A 21,710-nucleotide genomic window follows, 5' to 3' on the forward strand; every position below is an offset into this window, starting at 1 on the left:
GAACAGATTCCAAGTTATTGATTATTTCTCTGAAATGTTATTTGTACTAAATGAAATATGTAAAACAAACAAATTTGATATAGAAATAATAATAAGCATTTGAGGTCTTGCTAGGGCACTTCTTTCAATTCTTTTGGAATGTCTTACATAAAGTATTTGCAATTATTTTTCATTAGCGAGTCTTATAATTTTATATATAAAATTTTAATCATTATAGATAGCATAAAATTTTATATTTTATAATTATATAATACAAATTTCCATTTGGAGATGTTTATGGGCAAAAAAATGCAAGATGCCATTAGAGTTGAAATTTTCTGCCTTGATTTTGCTCAGAAAAACATATCCTTTCCTTTCCCTCCATCTTTCCCTTGTCATAATTCTTAAACCTTTCAGGTCATTGCCCAAGTCCAACTAAAGAGTCAACAATCACTGTTAAAGGCTCAGTTTTAGAATTCAAGTTAAAAGAAAAATGAAAAAAAATCCTTTCTTGAATGATAGCAACTTTAAAACAACAACCCACAGACTGGGTAAAATAGCCTCAAAGACAGAAAGAAAAGGTCATTTTTACAAAGATGCTGCCTCATCCTCTCACTCACAAACTCCACAGCCTCTTGAGCAGAGACTCAGACAAGGAAAGATATGTCAGAGGATGGAAAGTCACAAATGCCCAGTTCAATCACAGAATAACATGAAGACCAAAGATTTCTCATTCATCTTGTCTTCCCCATGTGACAGGAGTGCTGGCTACATTCACGAGGGCACAATGAGTCCTGAAAAATCAAAACTTGCAGGGTTCCTTCTCTTCTCCTATGAATAAAAATGTTTGAATCTACTGGGACACTGAGGACTATGTCTCTTCCATCACTATAGATGAGCAGCTTTTCATTCTTGTCCTCCTATCTTGGTCTACGCAACACAGGAACTGATTATATGAAATGTGAATTTTATCCTATGCTTTATTTACATTATTTTCCATTGAAAGGAGCCCCATCATGGTGTGAAAGTTATAGCATCATAGATTTAGAGCTTTTTAAAAAAGAATAATTTTGAAAATTTATTATATATATATAACCTACTTCTGTTTAATTAGTCATTTTGGGTAAAAACAATTTCTGTCAGCATTCAAAAGGTAGGATTCATCTTGTTTTTCCCTTAAAATATAATCATAAAATTATTCAACTGAATGTATGAAGCAAAAATATAGACAGGCTTTCTCTCAGCATCATTCATCATACAATGGTCTTGGTGATCACTGATTCTTCAAAGAGATGACTTGCCCAGAATTGCATAGTTAAACTATATCAGAGGCAGGATTTGAATCTAGGGCTTCTTGATGCCAAGTCTAGTACTCTAATTTACTACATCAACCAGATGCCTCTAAAAATACAGGTACAGCTTTTGAATCTCAGTTTTAGAGCAGGCCTCAGAGGCCATTATGTCCAATCTGATAATTTTTCAGATGAAGAAATTGAGACCCAAAGACATTAAGTGACTTGCCAAAGGCCATAGCATCAGAAGTGGGTTTTGAATTTGTTTCCTCTGACTAAATTTAGTGGCAATGTTCTTTCTACTCTACCACTCTTGGATTTTGAAGATTATTCTAAAGGAGCACCACTCTGGTAGATACCCAAGTTGGACTGTCTTTGAATATAGCTCTGAGAAAATAATGTATGTATGATGGGTTTGGATAACTTACTCGAGTTCAGAACGGTACATTACTAGGTTGTCCATAGGAGGATGAATTTTTTTAGCTATAGTAATTATTTTTTTTTAAAAACCCTTACCTTCTGTCTTAGGATTGATACTAAGTATTGGCTTAAAGGCAGAAGAGTGGAAGGGGCTAGTCAATTAAGATTAAGCAACTTGCCCAGGGTCACACAGCTTTTAAGTGTCTGAGGCCATATTGGCCATAGCAATTCTTAAAGGACCATAAATTATAGATGGCTCATAACAATGTAGCCCCAGAGCTGAGTAAGGCCTCTGAGGTCCTCTAGTCCAATTCCCTCATTTTAAAAAGGAGGAAACTGTAGAAAATGGAATTTTTGTTTGGGGATATCAATTGTATCAGATAGCCATTGTGATTCTCCTGGCATCAGCACTCATCAAGGCACAGCTCCATCACATCTGTGCTCTTACTGACATGAGATCAGAGGACCACAGATGGAGAGTTGGGAGATAACTTGGAGTTCACTTAATCCAGCCCACTCATTTTACAGAGGGGGAAATGGAAGCAAAGAGGATAAGTGATTTGTCCAAAAACATAATACAGGTTTTAAATGGCAGAGATGGTGTTTGAAGCCCAGGTCTTTTGACTTCCAAATCTAGTACTCTTTCTACTGTACTATGCAACTTCTATGGTACTCCCATCCATCCTTTCTCTAAAGTGGGAATCACAATGCTTCAGGAGAAAGGATGGATGGGAGTAATATAGAAATTACATAGCAACTCTTGCCATACTATGCCCAGCCATAAAACCACATGGCCTACCCAACATGGTGGAGAGCTTTCTTTTGGCTTCTTAAAATCCCACTGATATCAGTGGGAGCATGTAGAATGGCCATGAGTTATTCATTGTTCTCCCCAGGCGGCTGACTCATCATTTTGTTATTTGGCTAGAAGATTGTCCCATAAGTGCAGAGGGAATTTCTTTGGGGGTGGTGGTGGTGGGGATAGAGCACTGATAGAGAGGGATAACCCCCTTCTGGCTGAGAAGACAATCATGTTTCCTGAATGTTGCCAAGAAATTTGGAATCAATTGGAATGGTGCTGATTATTAGCAGTAAAGGCAGGTACTCATTTCCCCTGGAAGCCATGATCTCTTCAAACTTACTGAGACATATATTGTCTTGGGGAAGCCCAAGAGCAGGGATATTGTAGTCATCAGAAAAGTAGCAAGTGGGTTCTTAATCACCAATGGTCTGGCTTTAGAGGAGGCAGCTTGGTGTAGTGGATAGAGGGAGCAGCTAGGTGGTGCAGTGGATAGAGTGCTGGGCCTGACATCAGGAAGAGTCACATTCCCGAGTTCAAATCTGGCCTTTGACACTAGCTGTGTGACCTGAGCAAGTCACTTAATGCTGTTTGTCTCAGGGTCTGCCTCTGTAAAAGGAGCTGGAAAAGGAAATGGCAAACCATTCAAGAACCTTTGCCAAGTCAACCCTAAATAGGGTCATGAAGAATCAGTCATTATTGAACAACAACAATAAAAACCATATTAGAAGCAGGAATGAGTCTATGTATTTGTTTGTGAGGGAGTGTGCTATAGTGGAAAGAGTGCTGACTTTGTAATTAAGAGAAACTTGGTTCAAATCTCAATTCTGGAATTTGTTGGTTGTGTTCAGGTTTGGGTGTCATGAAGGCCAGTGCTACTTTATAATGCATCTGGGGGAGTCTTACCAGAACAACGATGGTCGCCAGATAACAAACATTGATTAAGCACCTACTAGGTGCCAGGTACTCTGCCAATCACCCAGGATTAAAAGAACAGGCAAAATATGATCCCTGCACCTTATAGTCAAGTAAACTGATGAACTGATGATGAGTCTAGAAACTATCTCATTTAAAGGATGACTCTATGTCTCAGATTCCTCATCTGTAAAATGGGGCTAATAATAAGGCCTGTCTTCTCTTCTTGGGCAGAAAGGGGATGTTCTATTTGATCCCCAGCAGTAACACACAAAATGGTGGTCAATTACTAGTGGAAATTCACTTGAGAAATGTTTAGTGTGATTTGTCATGTTTACAAAATGTTGTTTGAAGGTTTTCGTGATTTATTTTTTGGGAGGGTAAAAGATGCATCCTGATTGTTGGTGCCTAGAAGAATAGAAATGTAAATAATGGAAAAAGTTAGGGCTAGGGCAATTTTAGTAAAGTTATGGGTTTCTTTGTCAATTATCTAAAAAAAGCTAAAGAAAAAAAAATAAAAAAGCAAAAGGGTTACTTGGTGGTTAAGACTGCAATTTGTGGTATCTCAATAGAATGTAAGCACCTTGAGGTAGAGATTTTGTCACTTTTATTTTTGTATCCACAGTAGGTCCCACAATAGTTCCTAAAAATGCCAATTGACTAAGAGCAATCCACAAAGCAACTAATAAGCACTTCATAGTTTGTCTCAACCATGAGCTGACCTTCAGCCTTATCATTTCATGGTCCCAACGAGTGTAAGTTCCAATAGCCAAGAATGACTATTTTTTGGAAGTACAGACACATAAAGCCCAGATATTGAATGGTAGTGAGAAGCAGTATGGCCTAATGGATACAATGCTGGATGCATCAAGAAAGTTTAGATTAAAATCTCTGACATTTATCTAATTTGTGTGACCCTGGGTTATTAATTCTCTTAACTCCTCAGAGCCTAAATAATATAATAATAGCACCTGCCTTGGTGGCTTGTTATGAGGACTAAATGAAAGGATCTATTTGAAGTGCTACTCTTGAGGTGTTAATAGTAGCTATTATTATGGCTTTATTATATTTATTATATAACATTTATTATATTTATTATTATTATATGTCTTATAATATTTATTATAATATAATATTTATATAAAATTATTATTTTTATCATATGGAATACTCTACTTGTGATTGAGAGGGCTGGGCAAGTCCAGACCCTATTACTTATCATCTGGGTCTTAGCTGTATTATTTAAATAAGTTACTAAACTTCTCTCTAAGCTTCAGTCTTCTCATCTATTTATAATATTATTTGCAATATTTCATCATCTCCCTCAATCATTGTGAAGGTAAAATAAATAAATACATATTGGAAGCTATGATGTACCCTAAAGAGTCAATTCTAATTTTTATTATTATCAACACCATCACCCACCATTGGTAAGCTTATGCATTCCCTTGGTGCCATATAGCAGAATCATGGAATCCAGGGGAGAAGACATGAGGAGTTAGGTTCAAATCCCATCTTCGACACCTTGGTGACCTTAGGCAATTCAGTTAACCCTGAGCCTCATTTTTTCATTTGTAAAATAAAAAAGGTTGTAGAGGCAGCTACAGCGGATTGCAAGCCAGGACTGAAGATGGGAAGTCCAGGGTCCAATTAACCTCCATTGCTTAGCCCTTACTGCTCTTCTGCCTTGGAACCAACATTGAATATTGATTTTAAGACAGAAAGTAAAGGTTTAAAAAAATGGTTGGGTGAGATGGTCTCTAAGATCCCTTCCCACTCTTGAGTTAGCATAAGGAGTTCCTGGTAAGAAACTCCTTCGACCAAGGCAGATCAGAACCCTCTGGGAAACATAGTCTTAGAGCATTGCCTGGGGCACTAAGATAGGAAAGGACTTGCTGTGTGTCCAACTCTTCATGACTCCATTTGGGGTTTTCTTGGCAAAGGTACTTGAGTGACTTGTGTCCTTTTCCAGCTCATTTTATAGATGAGGAAATGGAGGCAGACAGGGCTAAGTGATTTTCCCAAGGTCACACAGCTAATAAGTATATTAATAATAAGTAATAATAAACGGTTCTGGATTTGAACCATTAAAGATACATTTTCCCGACTCCAGGCCCAGTTCTCTATCTCCTGTGCCAGCTAGCTTCAAGGGACATCCAGCCAGTATATTAGAGTTCGGAGTTGAATCCAAGTCTGACTGGCTCCAGTTCTCTATCCTCCAAGCCATACTGCTTCTTTTTCAATGATATATAAAATCAACTACCAGTACCAGGTACTCTATATCTTGATCTCCAGCCCCACTCTCTTCCCCAAGCACCCTTCCTATATTTACTGTTGGACATCTCTACCTGGATAACCAGTTGCCTCCCAGAAGACTTCTAAGGTTCCTTCTCATTCTAGACCTACCATTCTAGGGTGCATACATCTGAAAGTGAACACATCAGTTTCTTCCCTGAACTTGAACATCTTTTAAATTTCCCTGTTCCTGTTGGTGCCATCATTTCCCATTTCTCAGGTTTATCACCTAGAAATCACCCCTGTCCCTTCCCTGTCCCTCACTCTCCCATGAACAATCAGTTGCTGAGTTCTGTTGATCGTTGCTTCACAGTATCTCCTACATTTGTCTCCTCCTCTCCTTCTGAAATCCAACCATTCTAATTCAGACCCACTCTTCCCTTCCTTCTTTAACTCTCTTTTATACTTCTGCCAAATTAATATTTTTCAAGGGTCTAACCACAGCACACCCTGATTAAAAAAAGTTTCAGCAGCTCCCCTTTGCCTCCCTGATAAAATGCATACTTCTTAGCTTGGCATTCAAGCCTTTCCATGATTTACTTCATCTTTTTTTTTCCAAAGACCCTTACCTTACATCTTAGAATCAATACTAAGTATTGATTCCAAGGCAGAAGAGGGATGAAGGCTAGGCAACTGGGGTTAAGTGACTTGCCCAGGGTCCCACAGCTAGGAAGTGTCTGAAGCCAAATTTGAACCTAGGATGTCCTGTCTCTAGTCCTGGTTCTTTATCCACTGAGCCACCTAACTGCCCTCACAAATCATTCCAACATGCTCAAGGTAAAAAAAAAGGTATCTGAAATATAAAAGTGCTATCTATCTATCTATCTATCTATCTATCTATCTAGCCATCCATCCATCCATCCATCCATCCATCCATCCATCCATCCATCCATCCATCCAAGTCTATATATCTGTTTGTTCATATTTCTGTCTATCATCCATTTATCCATCTATCAATTGATTTCTGTGCATATAAACAAATGCAAATAAACATAAAAATGAATTTATGTAAACATCTATCACAATATATCTATGCCTGACTTCATTTTAGCTGATTGCACTTGGTCCTAAGCTCTCTCCTTATACTGCACAGTCCAGATTGGATCGGAGCGCTCATCTCGGTTATTTCTAAAAAGACCTCTTTGGCTTATAGTCTCTGATGAGCTGTCAAGTCAGAAGCTCTTGAAGGGAGTTTTGCTGAGTTGGCTTATTCCAAACTTTCTGTTTTGTTATATGTTGTTAGAGGTTGCCAAAGCATCAGTGGTTTCATCTTTGGGACTATATGAGAGAAGATTTTGAGGTCAGTGGTTAAATCGGGCTTTTTAAAGTAACACTTATGTGATGAAATTCTAAATGGAAAATCTCAAGGGCTTTAAAAAAGAAGGAAAACGTTGCTGTATCTGAACTTGCCTCTATGTGTTATCTGCCCCAGGTAGAATGGGAGCTCCTTGAGAGCAGGGGTGGTTTAGCTTTTCTATTTGTATCTTCATCATTTAGCACAGTTTCTGGCACATAGTAAATACTTAATAAAGGGCAGCTAGGTGGTGGCCTGTTGATCGGAATGTTGGACTTGGAGCAGAAAGATCTGAGGTCAAACGATCTCTTTCATATCTTAAGTAGCTATGTGACCATGGGCAAGTCTCCTAACTTCTGTCTGCCTCAGTTTCCTCGTGTATAAAATGAGGCTAATAATAGCTCCTGGGGTAGTGTAAGGGTTAAATGGATAACATGTGTTTTGCAAACCCAGAAGCTCTATGTTATTATTATTATTACAAGTTTTCCCCCAATTTTATTATTTAAGTCAGCTCTGAAAACACCCATGATACCTAGGGAACAAAACATTTTCCAAAGTGGGTACCACTGCCCAGGAGAAGAAGGAAAGAACAAGTTAGTGCCCATGGACTTTCAGGCACCTATTGGAAAAAGCCAACACATTTTATAGCAATCAACAATTTGGTATCCTATTTCATATAAGTTCAGAAAGAGCCTTTGGAAAGTGCAGAAACTTCCTTCTTCTGAACTGATGATTTCTTCTTTTTGTCACTTTCTTAAATTGACTAAAACTGCAAAATAACAATTACCTTGGCAATATCTTTTTTTTTTTCCAACATCCCTATAATTTTGGATGTCTATTGAAATTGTTTTAAGGACCCTAAGCTTGCATCTGTTCTCCTTCAGCTTTTTAAAAAACAAACAAACAAACAAACAAACCCTTACCTCTTGTCTTAGAATCAGTACTAAGTTATCAGTTCCAAGGCAGAAGAGTGGTAAGGGCTAGGCAATTAGGGTTTAAGTGACTTGCCCAGGGTTACCAGGCTAGGAAGTGTCTGAGACCAAATTTGAACCCAGGATCTCCCATCTCTAGACCTGGTTCTCAGTCCACTAAGCTACCTAGCTGCCTCCTCCCTCTGCTTTTGATGGTCCTTCTAGCTCCTCTTTTGGATCACAATATTGATTCTTGGATATATTTTATGTTGCTAACCTACAATATTCCAGTGAATTATAATTTCACCATAGATAAGTGAGGACCTTAACCAAAGTAATCCTTATATTGACAAAGTGGTAGACAAAGCAGGAGAGCAAGAAATCAGAGGAATGATTAGATAGCCTCTAAGATCCCATTTTGCTTGAAATCTATGATCCTCTGATGATGGAAATATACATAAAGTAACAAAGGTGCCATTAAACGGCACTACTGGTAACTAGTTTTTTACCTGAAAATGGAGTCAGAGAATCATTATATTGTCCTAATGTTGGCTTTTATTTTGAAAAATGTTATTCCTAAACACAATTCCAAGACAGAAAGGCAAGGGCCAGGCAAATGGGGTTAAGAGACTCGCCTAGGATCACATAGCTAGAAAGTGTCTGAGACCAGATTTGAACCCAGGAAAGTCCTCCTGACTCCAGGACTGGTTCTCTATCCACCATACTACTTAGCTGCTCCCAAATGTTGGCTTTTACAAATGAGGAAATGGTCTCAGAAAAGTGACTTGTCTAATATCATATGGTCACTATTTGGGAGAGACTGTAGTGATGGCTAATAATCAATTCAATTAATCAGCAAGAAATAAAACCTTTAATAATGCTTGTCTTTGCTCTTATAGTATTTGAGTCATATATCTGGATAGCTGGAATCGGAAAAAAAATATAGAGAAGTTGGATGTTTTTTTTCAAATTGACCAATCTGTCAATAAGCATTTATGAACCCCTTCAGTGTTAGGCAACAAATGAAACAATTCCTACTCTCAAAGAGCTTACAAAGACAGTTCCTAATTATGAAGAAAGATGTTCATCAAGCCCACCAGAATTTTAATAAAAATTATCCAGTGTGGTCTGGATGAGAAGAATCACATTTACAAGTGGTGTATGATAGCTTCCATCCATCCATTAGTTAGTCAATTAGCCAACAAGCATTTATGGAGCACCAATTACATGTCAGGAACTGGGTTTGCAAACAGAAAGAACAAGATAATAAGCCCTTTTCTCAGGAAGCTTTGGGATAGATTGCTTGTCCTGGAGACAGGAAAACATGAATTCAAATCCCATCTCTCTCTGAGATTTAATAGTTATTTAGTCACTGGCAAATTACCTAGCTTCTTTGGGATGCAGTTTCCTTTTCTTCAAAAATGAAAACAATATAGAATATTTCTTTGCAATGTCTATTGCAAAGGCTCTAAAGTGATACTGTATAGGAGAAGCCTTATAAACTCTAAGGCACCATGTATTGTCTTTTGTTATTTTGCTATTTCCAAGTCTTACTATCTAAATTGTCGCCATCCAGGCAATGACATTATTCACAATTCCTGTCTGCAACCTAAACTATTCATGCTCAAGACAGTGGAAAGAAGGCTAGATCTGAGATCAAAAGACTTTCATTTAAATCTTTTGTCCTATCACTTGTTACTTTTGGGATCTTGCTCTAGTTTCCCCATCTGAAAAATGGGCAAAAAGGTTGGAATAGATCCAATCTAAGGCTCTTTCCAGCTCTAAATCTATGTTTCTTTAATTTTAATTATATATAATATGACATACCAGTCTTTCCCTAAATCAGAGGCACAAATGTGTTACAATTAGAATCTTTTTTCTTATATTTAAGGCAACTACTTTGATTTTGTGGAGGAAAAAAGGCCATCTAGATATTTTTTTTAATATATCCTTATCTTTTGTCTTAGAATAGATACTAAGTATGGGTTCCAAGAGCAGTAAGAGCTAGGCAATGGTGGTTAAGTGACTTACCCAGGATCCTACAGCTGGAAAGTGTCTGAGATCAGATTTGGACACCAGACCTCGCTACTGCCCTCAGTCAGGTGTTTTTAATTATGAGATCACAGACATCAACGCAAAGTGGAAGAAATTACATCTTTCTTTTCACTAACCTCTAATTAAAATTTAGCATTTCTTTCAATTATTTAAATATATGATTCTGAGAAAAATTTCTATGTTTTACTGAAATGGCAAAGGAACCAAGACATGAAAAAAATGAAAGACTCCTGGTTCAAATGGACTGTTTAATTGGTCTTTGTTGAGTTTGATTTATATAGTGAATCTCTCAGGTCCAGGACTTTACTCCCCAATTGAAAATTCCTTTCACTTCTGGGGATGAACAATTTGCTATTCAGCCAGACCCCAAATGCTTCTTTTATTGACCTAGAAAAAAGCAAAGTCCCCAGGCCAGCCTTTGTGCCCCTCAGAACCCAAGGACCAAGCTTATAGTTGGAATTCCAAATCCACTCCAGCTGTGGCTCAGGAGAAGCTGAAGAATTAAATATGGTGCTTTTAGGGCATAAACTCTCCAAGGTGGTTTTCTCTTGACTCCATTTTCTTTTCTTTTCTGTGGATAAGGAAAAGCCCCAAGGGTGGATTGGGAGGTTTTCTTGAAGCTGAGAAAATGAGAGGGGGCTGGGCCCACACGGATTGAGGACTAAGTCCCTTCAGGGAAACAAGAACCCTTTTTAAAGAACTCAGTTAGGCAGTAAAGTAAGTGGGCTTCAAATTTTCTCTGGAGGGGGAGGGAGGAGCAGCATGACTCATTACTTAGTGAAATTTTAATTGCTAATGTAAGTTTTTATGAAGAACCATGTGGACATATCTATCTGCTGAGCCCAGCAAATCTACCTCCAGGGAGGAATAGGCTGGAGCTAGGGAAGACAGATTGTTAAAATAGAAATTGGATTTTTAAAATTATTATTATATTAAGAATCTGAAAAAAAGAGGAATGGGAAAAGGTGTGAATTGAGTGGCAAAACGTTAACATGAAAATCTGATGATGTAGCTGCAAATAATTAAATATTTCATTTACTGACAGGCAAGTTTGCTGAGCTACAAAAGAGCCATTCAAAATGATGCTTGGTTCTATACAGATAATGGGTTTTAGACAGAGCTGTATGGGGGAAGAGGGAAGGGGGAAGGGAGATGTTCATTTCTTTAAAAAGCAGAAAAGCATAACAAAATCCCCTTCTAAAACAACAACAAAAAAAGGAGCTGTCTTTTAATTCCTCTGATTCCAGTGGAGCCTCTTTTGATCATTTAGTATGTAAAGAGCCATTGGAGACCATTTAATCCAATCTCTTCACTTTATACCAGAGCCACCAAAGCCCAGAATCGAAGTGTTTTGCCCCTAGGTCACACTGGTAGTAAATGGGGGAGCTGGGATTCTAACTCAGATCTCCTGACTCCTAAATTCAGTTCAGTGCCCTTCTCACTACTATTATTCTACATATCATGGCTACATGGACCCACCCTGACAAGACTCAATATATTTTCCAAATTGTTCAACCTTCTTCTTAATACGCCCGCCATGTTGAGTATTGGATGTTCCCCACCCAAAATGACTCAAAACACTCAGAGGGCAAAGAAAAATGGGAAGAATTATTCTATAAGGCAAGATTCTATAAGAGTGGATATCCTTTTGTTGAAACTCAAGAAAGATCATTTAAATAGTCCATGTGAACCAGAAGTCCTTATTTTTTTTTCATGTTGGGGCCCCTTTCCCATTCCAGGAAAACATAGAAACTCTTTTTTCAGAATCATGTTTTTAAATAATTGAAGGAAATGCTAAATTTATTTAGAAATTAGGGAAAAGAAAGATGTAATTTCTTTCTCTTTCATAGATTTAGTCTTGGAAGGGATCTCAGAGGTCATCTAATCTGATCTTATTTCAAGGATGTGGAAACTGAAGCTTAGGGATCATAAGTTCCTTTCCAGTAGGGATTGTTTTATTCTATGTATTGTATCCACAATGCCTAGCAAATAGGAAGTACTTGATTATTGATTGATGGCTCAATATTAGAGATCAAAAGAGATATTTGTAAAGCATTCAGCACAGTGCTGAATAGAAAAATCACTTAGTCACTGTTTATTCCCTTCCTTTTCCCTAATAAATAACAGCTAACATTTATTTAGAGTTAGTTAGGGCAGCTAGGTGGTGAGTGGGACAGAGCACTGAGCCTGAGTTCAAATTTGACCTCAGACACTTAAGAGATATGTGAGCCTGGGTAATCACTTAATCCTGTTTGACTCAATTTCCTTAGCTAGAGAGTAAGGTAGAAAAAAGAAATGGCAAACCACTCCAGGATCTTTGCCAAGAAAACCCCAAATGGGGTCATAAAAAGTTGGACATGCCAGAAACAACTCAACAGTGGAAAAAAAAATAGAGGTTAAAAGTTTGCAAAGCACATTATTCATTTGATCCTCTCAATCTGGTGAAGTGGGTGCTATTATTATGCCCATCTTACAGTTGGAAATTGAGGCTGAGATGGGGGACAGAGCTGAGATTTGAGCTTAGGTTCTCTTGACTCCCAATCTATTTTTCTTCTTCTTAGGCTTCTCTGGCAATAAATTCTGCCCCACCTTTCTATTAGTAAAATAATGTGGTGGTTACCAGAAAAAATAGGCAAAGTAGATTACTCAATAAATATAAAAGAAATTGGAAAAAAAAAGGTAAGATGGTCTTTTAAAAGTACTATTGATCTCTAGAACTTGAGCCATGCTATAAAGCGTTGGTTGAAACCTTTCTAGATCTGTTCTAGATCTAGAACTGAGATTTTTCTAGAACTTGACCTGTTTTGAGGTTTTAGAGATGAAATATTTTTTTCTTTTTAAACTATTGCTTAGAAGAAACAATTACATTTCAAAAATTGAGTGTCTAGAGAAGACAATGATTAGTTGTATTTTCGGATCCTCAATCACATGCTTCTGTAATTAGAAAAATAGCCACTCTCCTTCACTGCCCAGGAGCACCCCTAAGCACATAAGCAAACAAGAAGAAGGTGCTAGAAGACTTAGTTTGAATTTATTTCTATGGACCCCATTCTTGTATGAAGTTTTAAAACCAAAGTCCATTTTGAAAATTAATGCTCTTAGAAGAGAAATTTAAACACAAATACTATCTACAAATGTTGAGAGGAAAACATATGACAAATGGCTGGGAAAATAAAGCACAAATCAGTGCACTCACATTGGGAAAGGGCATTTGAGTGCCCTTGGCAGATGTGAAAATTAGGTACCCTACTCCATGCCACCCCTTTCCAGTTGTTGCTCCCAAAAGGTTTTCAGCCTCAGTTTTAAACTTCACAAAACAAGGATGACTGATATTTTCTGGCCTTAAAATATGTTCATTTTTTATGAAAAAATAATATTTAAAACTATTCTGTCATGCCCCCTACCATTGGGCTGTGCCCTAGGCAGCTACCTCCCTTGCTCACCCCTAGTTCCAGCTTAGAATATACCTTTGGCTTCTATCCAAACAATTACAGTAGGAACTAAATGATGGTTTAAGAGAAGCAAAAAGGAAAAAAAGTTTTAACTCTGCCTCATCTCCTAAGTACATTCATTAAAAAAAACAAAAACTAAGAAGATAACAATGCAATGTTTGACCTTGCCCTTAGTAAAGAACAGAACAATTCACGGTTGAAAAGAGTCAAGTGGGGACAGGGTCACCCAAGCCTTCTCCCTCCAGGGTTTTCATGTCCAGAATGCATTGTGTTTGCAACATTTCCTGCAGTGTGCATAGTACAGTGCCTTCATATCTTACAATTGTGAGATAAAACCCAACATATTTACTGGAGATTTTAAAAATAGGTATCTCCTTATACAGTTAAGAGCTCTTCTCTCTCTTTATTTTTATTTAAATAAAACAAAACCAACTTTCTGTCTTAGCATTGAGATTGAGTATCGGTTCTAAGAGAGAAGAGTGGTAAGGGCTAGGCAATAGGGGTTAAGTGACTTGCCCAGGGTCACACAGCTAGGAAGCATCTGAAGTCACATTTGAACCCAGGACCTCTTTTCTCTAGACCTGGTTCAATTCACGATGCCACTTAGCTTTCTTGCCCCTTTTTAAAAAGGTTGATGCAAATCTCTTCATGGTCAAATTTCCACCTGGACTTTCTCATCCCAGATGTGGCTAGTAGGAAAAAGAAAGCCTTCAGCCACATTAGTCTGATCCTAGGGCAAGGACAAAAAAGGTCTCTCTCTACCGGGGAGTTTTTCAACAAATTCATTTCTCTATATGTGTCTGGCTATTCCTCTGACCATCCATGTAAGGTGGCTTAGGGAGATGTAATTATTAATCACTCTGTGATTTACTAGCTATGCTGAATAATGACGACAGACTTTGGGAAGAGAGAATCTATGAGGATCTCTTCAGCCAGATCCAAAACGTGGAGAGTATGAGAGATTATATTTATCTGTCACTCAATGACGTGTTTCTGGCAAGGCTATTCTTTTCAAACACAACCTCATATATGTTCTGGGGGTGGGTCAGTACAGGGAATTCTGCTTTGGGTTGCTACTCTGCCTAGTTTCCCTTCCAGGAACCATGATGCCCTTTCTGGGATAATCTCATCACTTCTAATCTTTGATGTTATTTTCCTTAGCCTCCTCTCCCCTGTAATTCACTGGAAGAAAAAAATATCAAACTCTTCCAATGTCTTCCTTTATAGAGAGAAGAAACTGGATGCAGTCCCTCCACTCAGCATCTGCTATTCAGCCTGGATTCTCCTTGGGGGCCCCATCCGGGCCCCCCATTCTCCTCCACTTTTCCTGTCTTTTGTGTGTTATCTCACCCCATTAAATTGTAAGCTCCATAAAGGCAGGGACTGTCTATCTTTTTATTAATCCTATTCCCAGCAGCAGAGCTAAGTAGCCTCAGAGGATAAAGCACCAGACCTGGAGTCAGGAAGACTCATCTCCTCGAGTTAAAAACTGGCTTTAGACACTTACTAGCTGTATGGCCCTGCACAGGTCACTTCACTCTGTTTGCCTTAGTTTCCTAAACTGTCAAATGAGCTGTTGAAAGAAATAGCAAAACCACTCTAGTATCTTTGCCAAGAAAACACCAAAAGGGGTCAGTCTGATGTGACGGAACAATGAAACCCCCAACACTTAGTGCAGTGGTTGGCACACTAATTAATTAATTAAGTGGTACTTAATAAATGTCTACTGGATTGGACTTCATTCATAACGTTAGGCAGTTGGCTGGAGGCACTGAGAGGCTCTCACAATTAGTCTATATCTTGGGAAGACCTTGAACTCATTCTGATTCTAGACTGGCCCTCTGTCTACTATACATACTGCCTCTATCTTTTAATTATATAAAATCATGCCATCCAATATCTGTTTTATTTTTTTTCACAGTCATTACCCATTAATTTGCTCACAGCATTAGTTCTTTTAGTAGGAAAATATTTATGAGATCAAATTTAAATATTATACATGCTATAGTATAATTACACATACTATAAAATGACACTATAAAATATTATATACAATGCCTTATAATGATACAGTAATAATGATATAATGATACAGAGTGAGTGCTCCCACTTTCTGGGTGCCATTTTTAAGCTTTAATATCTTAAAATTTGATTAAGATTTTTCTAGATACTTTGGATATACAGTAACATAACTATTATAACAACCATTTCTTTCTTCCTGGGATGTGATGGGGGAGAGTACTACATCTGCTCATCCCATCTCTATCTTTCTCCCTTTTTATAAATATACATTTGTAAATGAAAAATTATATATAAAATATTTATATGTAGATATAAATAAGTGTTTTTTATTGTTATCATTGGAGGGGCTGAGCCTAGGATTTCTTCCATATAGGGAATTCCTGGCAAGAAAATGGCTTCTACCAATGTAGAACAGCATTGGTTACTACGCAACATAGAATTTTCAAGAGTTGCCTAGGGCCATTGATGGGTTGGTCACACAGCAGTCAGATGACAGGCACTGCATTTCAATGTGGCTCTGAGGCTAGCTCTCTTCCACTATGACCTGCCTCTCTCCATAGGCTCTAGTTCTCATTATATGTTCCATGGTATAATTGTATATCCTGTTTTATAATTCTAGAACAATATGTACACTTGGGAGGAAATTAGAACCGTTTCCCTCGAGTCTCATTCCTCCCTTTTCCTGCTCTAGTCTTTTAAATTTTAGTTATCTAACCACTTTATACCATTTGGCCCTGGTCTTTTAATCTTTACATTCATTACCCTCTGGTTTGTTCACCGAATTACTTCTTTTGGTAGGAAAATATTTGTTGAGATTTAATTTCATTTCCTCAAGAGGAAGAGCGAACAAAGATACACATTTGATAAGGAGAGTTCCAGCAGCTAGATTCTGTCCTGGTTGGGGGAAACAAGTCATGGGCCATGTGGTGAATAAATATAGTCCAAGGTAGGACCCCCAGGGAAGAGTTGCTAGGAAGCCAAATGCATGAGTTACAATGAAGGCATTACTTGATTCTGATGATAGGCACAAGAGCTAAAAGATATGCTTTTTTCCACCTTACCTGGGCCATCTGTCTCTCCAGTTTTGATCGGGGAATATCATCAAAGTAGTTTTCATTTCTTCTTCTCCTTGCATCACCCTGCATGATAATGTGTGGAACGTCTAGGGAGCCCCCAGTGGTGTAAGTACTTTGGCTAAGTGATGGAGACAACTGAGGAGGACTGTGATTACCACTGGGTTCCTGAATGGAAATACATCATGAAATAAATACCATATTCTAGTGGGTATTCGTTGGTTTTAAAACTTTGAATGACTGACAAAACAAAAACATTGGGGAGGCTTTGGTGGGGGGGCAGGGAGAATGCCAAGGAGTTGGATGGCGTTCTCCCATTCCACTAATGAATGGTATGATATATTCAGCGCTTTTTTTCCTCTTGAGTGTTTTAACTGAGTTATTTGAGGGTAAAGAATTGGGCCTCCAGTTTGTGACACCAGCACTAGCGGTGAGCTCAGTGTGTGAGGCACCACCCCAAGAGTCAATCGTTTCTCTGAAAAAACAGGGAGCCTGTGCCTGTGCATGATGAAGCACAGGCCTCACAAACTGGTAGGTGCACGTGAATAGGTGATGATGATTGACGCTGCCAAGTGGGGCACAATGGATGGTGATCTACCTTCAGAGAGTGGGTTGGTGACAAGGGACAGCACGGCACACAGTGTGTAGACAGCATTGCGACGACCATGGAACGGTGAACAATGGGACAGATGGGGAATTTTTTTCCCTTTTGAGGTAGGAAAATGAACTTGAATCTGATGGAAATTGGTCTGAAGTGAGTTAAGGAGAGGGTGAGGGATGAGACCTGCGATTTCTCTGGTTCAGGAAGCTCCCTCCCTTGACCAGTGCAGGTCAAATTTTAGAGTCTTAGCAAATTAATTGCTTAGAGCACTGAAGGTTTCAGTGATTTGCCCAGGATCACACAAGTCAGTGTGTAGCAAAGATAAGACTTGAAAACAGGTCCCCCTGCCTTCAAGGCTGACTCTCTGTCCACTATGCTATAGTGTCTTTCAAGGCACTCCTGAGAACTGGGTTCTAGTATTTATATAGAGAAGGAAACTTGGGAGATCCTGGGCCTTCCTTTATTCCTTGCCTCTCCATTTTCTTCTCCCAAAAGATGTTCCCAAGTGGACCAAGGAAGCTTTGGGGAATTAAGCCATTGCATATATTTTCATCATCATCATTATTTTTTGAAAATATTTCTATTAATCACTCTCAGGGAAGAGGTGGGATGGGGTATAGTTAGAGGGAGAAGAATAGAGAGGGAAGGAAAAGGAGTTAGAAAAAATTGAGCACCCCTGACGCCATCTAGTTTAATCCCCTTATTTTACATTTAAAGAAACTCAAGCCCAGGGAAATTAAGTGACTTGTTCAAAGTCACACAGGTTGTGTGGAAGGCAGGATTTGAACCCAGGCCTTTCACTACAGAGTCAATGCCCCTTTTAGTAAGATTTCAATAAATTCTGTTTCCCTGTTGTTATGGCTGCAAACTTCTTTCTCTTCTTCCATGGACTTCTCTTTATCTAAAGCAAAAGAAGGAATCCTTCTACTCTCAAAGTTTATCATGATCTATATCGGTGGGAGGGACCTTTGAAGGAGGAAAATGGCTCTCCAGCTTTCTGAATACCACTCCCCAAACATCTCTAAAATCTTCTCCCTTAGCCCAAAGGAGCTGTGCTCCATTTCCTTCCATCCTTGAATTTGATCAGACCTAACTCCTTTCCCTTCTCTTTAGCTGTATCTTCTTCTGCTCTCCCATTAGATCCTAATCCCCAACTTTCTCTATGAAATATCCTGGAGCTAATTATGTCATGTCATGCAACCTATTCATGGACTGATCTTGTTTACACCCTGCAGATGGCCCAGGAATTTGCAAAAACTCTTTTGCCTTTTGTCATGTCTTGACCCCCCCTGATTCAGAGGCCAAATAGACAAAGTTATGCAGGGAGAACTAAATCGCAAGAGGGCATAAGGCTAGGGTAGAGGGACCTCCAGTTGCCATCCAAATGTCCAGCTTACAGATTAAATTTTGAAAATTTAAATGGATGAAGGGAAATGTGTGTGGGGACCATTCTTGCCTCTTGCTAAGAAAATTATTCAATTGCTATTACATAGACCCTTGAAGAATCTCCTCAGTCAGAGTTAAATCTTAGGTCTTGAGCTAGAAGGGAGCTCAGAGGCTCTTTAGTAGAATTCCCTCCTTTTACAGATGAGGAAAATGAGGCAAAGAAATGATTTTCCTAAGGTAATATTGGTTGTAAATGGGAGAGTCAGGATTTAATGTCCTGCACTAGACTATATTTACTGACCCAGTCTAAGTTAGCACTTCAAGATGGAGAAGTTAATCATTTTGCTGTTAGAACGGTACGTGACCTGAATTGATATTTATGGGAGGGGTTCTATGGTGGCCCTGGGTGGCCTGAGAAAGACTCTCAATCTACTGGACCTAGGATGTGAGGCTAGTAGGTGGGAGATATAGATCAGATTAGGGATGGTGTGGAAGGGTGGGTTGACACAATGAGATGGCTTAGAGATGTGGGGAGTAAATGTTGGTTGGGCAGGAGTCTTGGGATCTCTCTCCCTACTTCTGGTTCTCTTCTTTCCTCTGCTTAGCTCCTTCTCAGTTTTCTTCCCTCTTTCTAGTTTATATTTTCTATCCAAATCCTTGACTTTCTTTATCACCCCCTTCTAGTCTTTTGTCCCTTTCCTTTCTATTCCTAGTCTCTATTTCCTTATCTATTTCTCTTCTACTCTTATCTCCACACTTTTCCCATCTCTCTTTATCCCCTTTCCACATTATTTCTCCTTTACTTTCTCTTCTTCTCTTTCCTTTTCCTATCTCTACCCCCTCCTCTTTCCTCCAGTATCTCTTTCCATATCATTTCTTTCCTGCTTTCTTTATCTCCTCTCTCTCTCTCTCTCTCTCTCTCTCTCTCTCTCTCTCTCTCTCTCTCTCATTCCCTGTCTGTTACCTTTTCTCTGCCCTAAATTTCTCATAACATGAATCCCAAGCATCATTTTCATTCCTTTAAAAGTCAGTTCCATTTTCTTTTCTTTTAAAAGCAGGCAGGTGGAAGGTTTTATATTCTGCTCTAAAGTCAGAATCACAGACTAAAATTATTATAAGACTTTTTACTTTGCTGTGGCCCTTAATTAATATGTTTTTCCTGTGGATCAGAGGTTTTTGATTAAAAAAAAAAAGAATGAATTCCCATCCATTGGCAAGGACGGTGACAGAGGAAACTGAAAAGGCAGGGGTTTGTTGGAATGAATTCCAATGAACTACACATCTGGACATAAAATATTCATATGCTCCTTTGGCCACAGCAAATGGATTAAAAACAACAACATAAAATTATAAAGATAAATAGAGTGGATTCCCCCCTCCCCTCACCTGAATGCAGAGGATGTAAGTTACATGGGTAAGAGACAGCCCATGCCTCCTGAGCTACAGTTTCAGGCAGTTGGCAAGCCCCCATATTTGTTAAGCATTAACTGTTGAGAAGTAAAGCCACATTTAGGCAACTTACCCTGAGGGTGATGGAACGAGGGGGTTTCTGTGGAGGATCCTCGTGTAGCCTGTCTCCCAGGGATGCCAAAATACGCTTTCTGTGGCCAATCAAACTGATTTTTAAAACCTGAAACAATATATATTTGGGTCAAAAGATTTTGTCTGAGTAAAAATAAAAGTATTAAGGAAAAACCCCTTCTCCCCTCCCTTCAAAACAGACTCCAGGGATTTCTGTGCATCTAATTACCAGTAAGAAAACTGAGAGAAGAGAGGTGAGAAGAGGAAGGAGAGGTGAGAAAAGGAAATGAGAAGAGAGGGAAAGAAAGGAAAGAAGTTAAGAGCAGAAAAGAGAGAATGATGAGGAGAAAAGATATGAGTAGAGAAGAGAGAAAACAGAGAATGATAAAGAGGAGAGAGGAGAATGTAGAAGGAGAAAATGGAGGAGAAGAGTGGAAGAGAGGGAGAGATGTTATGAATGTTAAAGCCTAGGAAGGAAAAAAACCCACAACATAAATATAAGTTGTGAAGCTGGTCAAAGAGGTCCAGAGGAGAAAAGTTTCAGAAAGCATAAAAGAGATTGAGGTCAAATAACATGAATGCACAAAGCCCCCCAAAAGAAAAGATGTCAGAAATCTGGACTTGGAGAAATATCAGAGAGAGAAGAGACAGAGAAGGTCCTGGCAAAGATAAAGGAAATAATGAAAAAAATACATAGGTGTTATGAGCTTGGGGACAGTGTGGTATAACAAAATAAATATTGGATCTAGAGATGGGACCTGGTTTGAATCTTAGCTTGGCTGCTTAATCCATGTGTGACAATTCACTGTACCTCTGTGGACTTTACTCCCTGTTAAGTGAGAGAGTTGGATGAATGGTTTCTGAGGTCCCTCCCAGCTCTAGATCTAGGACCCAATGACCTTGAGACTGGATTCACTGGACCAGACCTGCTTTCATCCCATCCACTATTCTGTTTCTGCCAGCATGACTACAGGGTGGGTTATGGAATGGTATGGTTATAATTCTAGATGTCAGCCTTAAAGTCTGGAGATATACTTTGCCCTCCTCACCTGGTTTATCTGAGTAAAGTAGAAGACTTTAAATTAAAAACAGAGGAAAAGGTGGCCAAAAGGGACTTGAAATCTTAAATAATGTAGAGGTTAAAAAGGAACACCCAGAAACCCTGGAGGAGGTCAAAGGAACCATTTTATATTACCTCTATTATGAAGTGCTTAGCAGAGAGCCTAGCACAAGGTAAGAACCTAATTAATGCTTGTTTTCTTCCCTTTCCCCCTTAATTATGCCCAGGGTATTGGGAGAACTGGGAAATGTGATTTTTGAGCCACCATCAGTGATCTTTGAAAGGACTAGAGAGAATGAGAGAACTGTTGGGGGAAGGCAAATACCCCAATTTTCAACACCTAAGGAAGAAGTAGAGGATACAAACTATAGCTTGACCTTGGTCTCCTAGTAAAACTTTAGAATACAAGATATTAGAGGGCTGCTTAGTGAATGAACATCTAGAACTAAGTGCCACAAACAATTAGCATGGCTTTATTGAAATCAAGTTTTATCAGACTAATGTAATTTCCCTTTTTTGATAGGGTTTTTAGACCAGTACATCAAGGGGATGCTGTAGGATAAAGTTTAATTAGATTTGTTCAGAACAAAGTCTCTTTCACACAATTATTGTAAGAAAGAGAGATAGGATAGACC

At 38.7% G+C, this 21,710-nt stretch overlaps 1 protein-coding gene across 8 annotated transcripts in view; it reads right to left on the minus strand.

The window, feature by feature from the left end:
- Positions 1 to 21,710, minus strand: part of ANKS1B (ankyrin repeat and sterile alpha motif domain containing 1B) — a 1,427,494-nt gene that overhangs the window by 91,045 nt on the left and 1,314,739 nt on the right. For 5 of the 8 annotated variants that reach the window (XM_056798687.1, XM_056798689.1, XM_056798688.1 and 2 more), the window contains 2 exons: positions 20,017 to 20,124; positions 16,496 to 16,675 (listed from right to left, as the gene is read on the minus strand). In XM_056798687.1, the coding sequence (XP_056654665.1) occupies positions 16,496 to 16,675; positions 20,017 to 20,124 (288 nt within the window). The remainder of the gene's footprint in view (positions 1 to 16,495; positions 16,676 to 20,016; positions 20,125 to 21,710) is intronic. The other 3 variants (XM_056798691.1, XM_056798690.1, XM_056798686.1) reach the window with 1 other exon arrangement.

Source organism: Monodelphis domestica, chromosome 5, assembly GCF_027887165.1.
Source record: "Monodelphis domestica isolate mMonDom1 chromosome 5, mMonDom1.pri, whole genome shotgun sequence".
Classification (NCBI taxonomy): Eukaryota; Metazoa; Chordata; class Mammalia; order Didelphimorphia; family Didelphidae; genus Monodelphis; species Monodelphis domestica.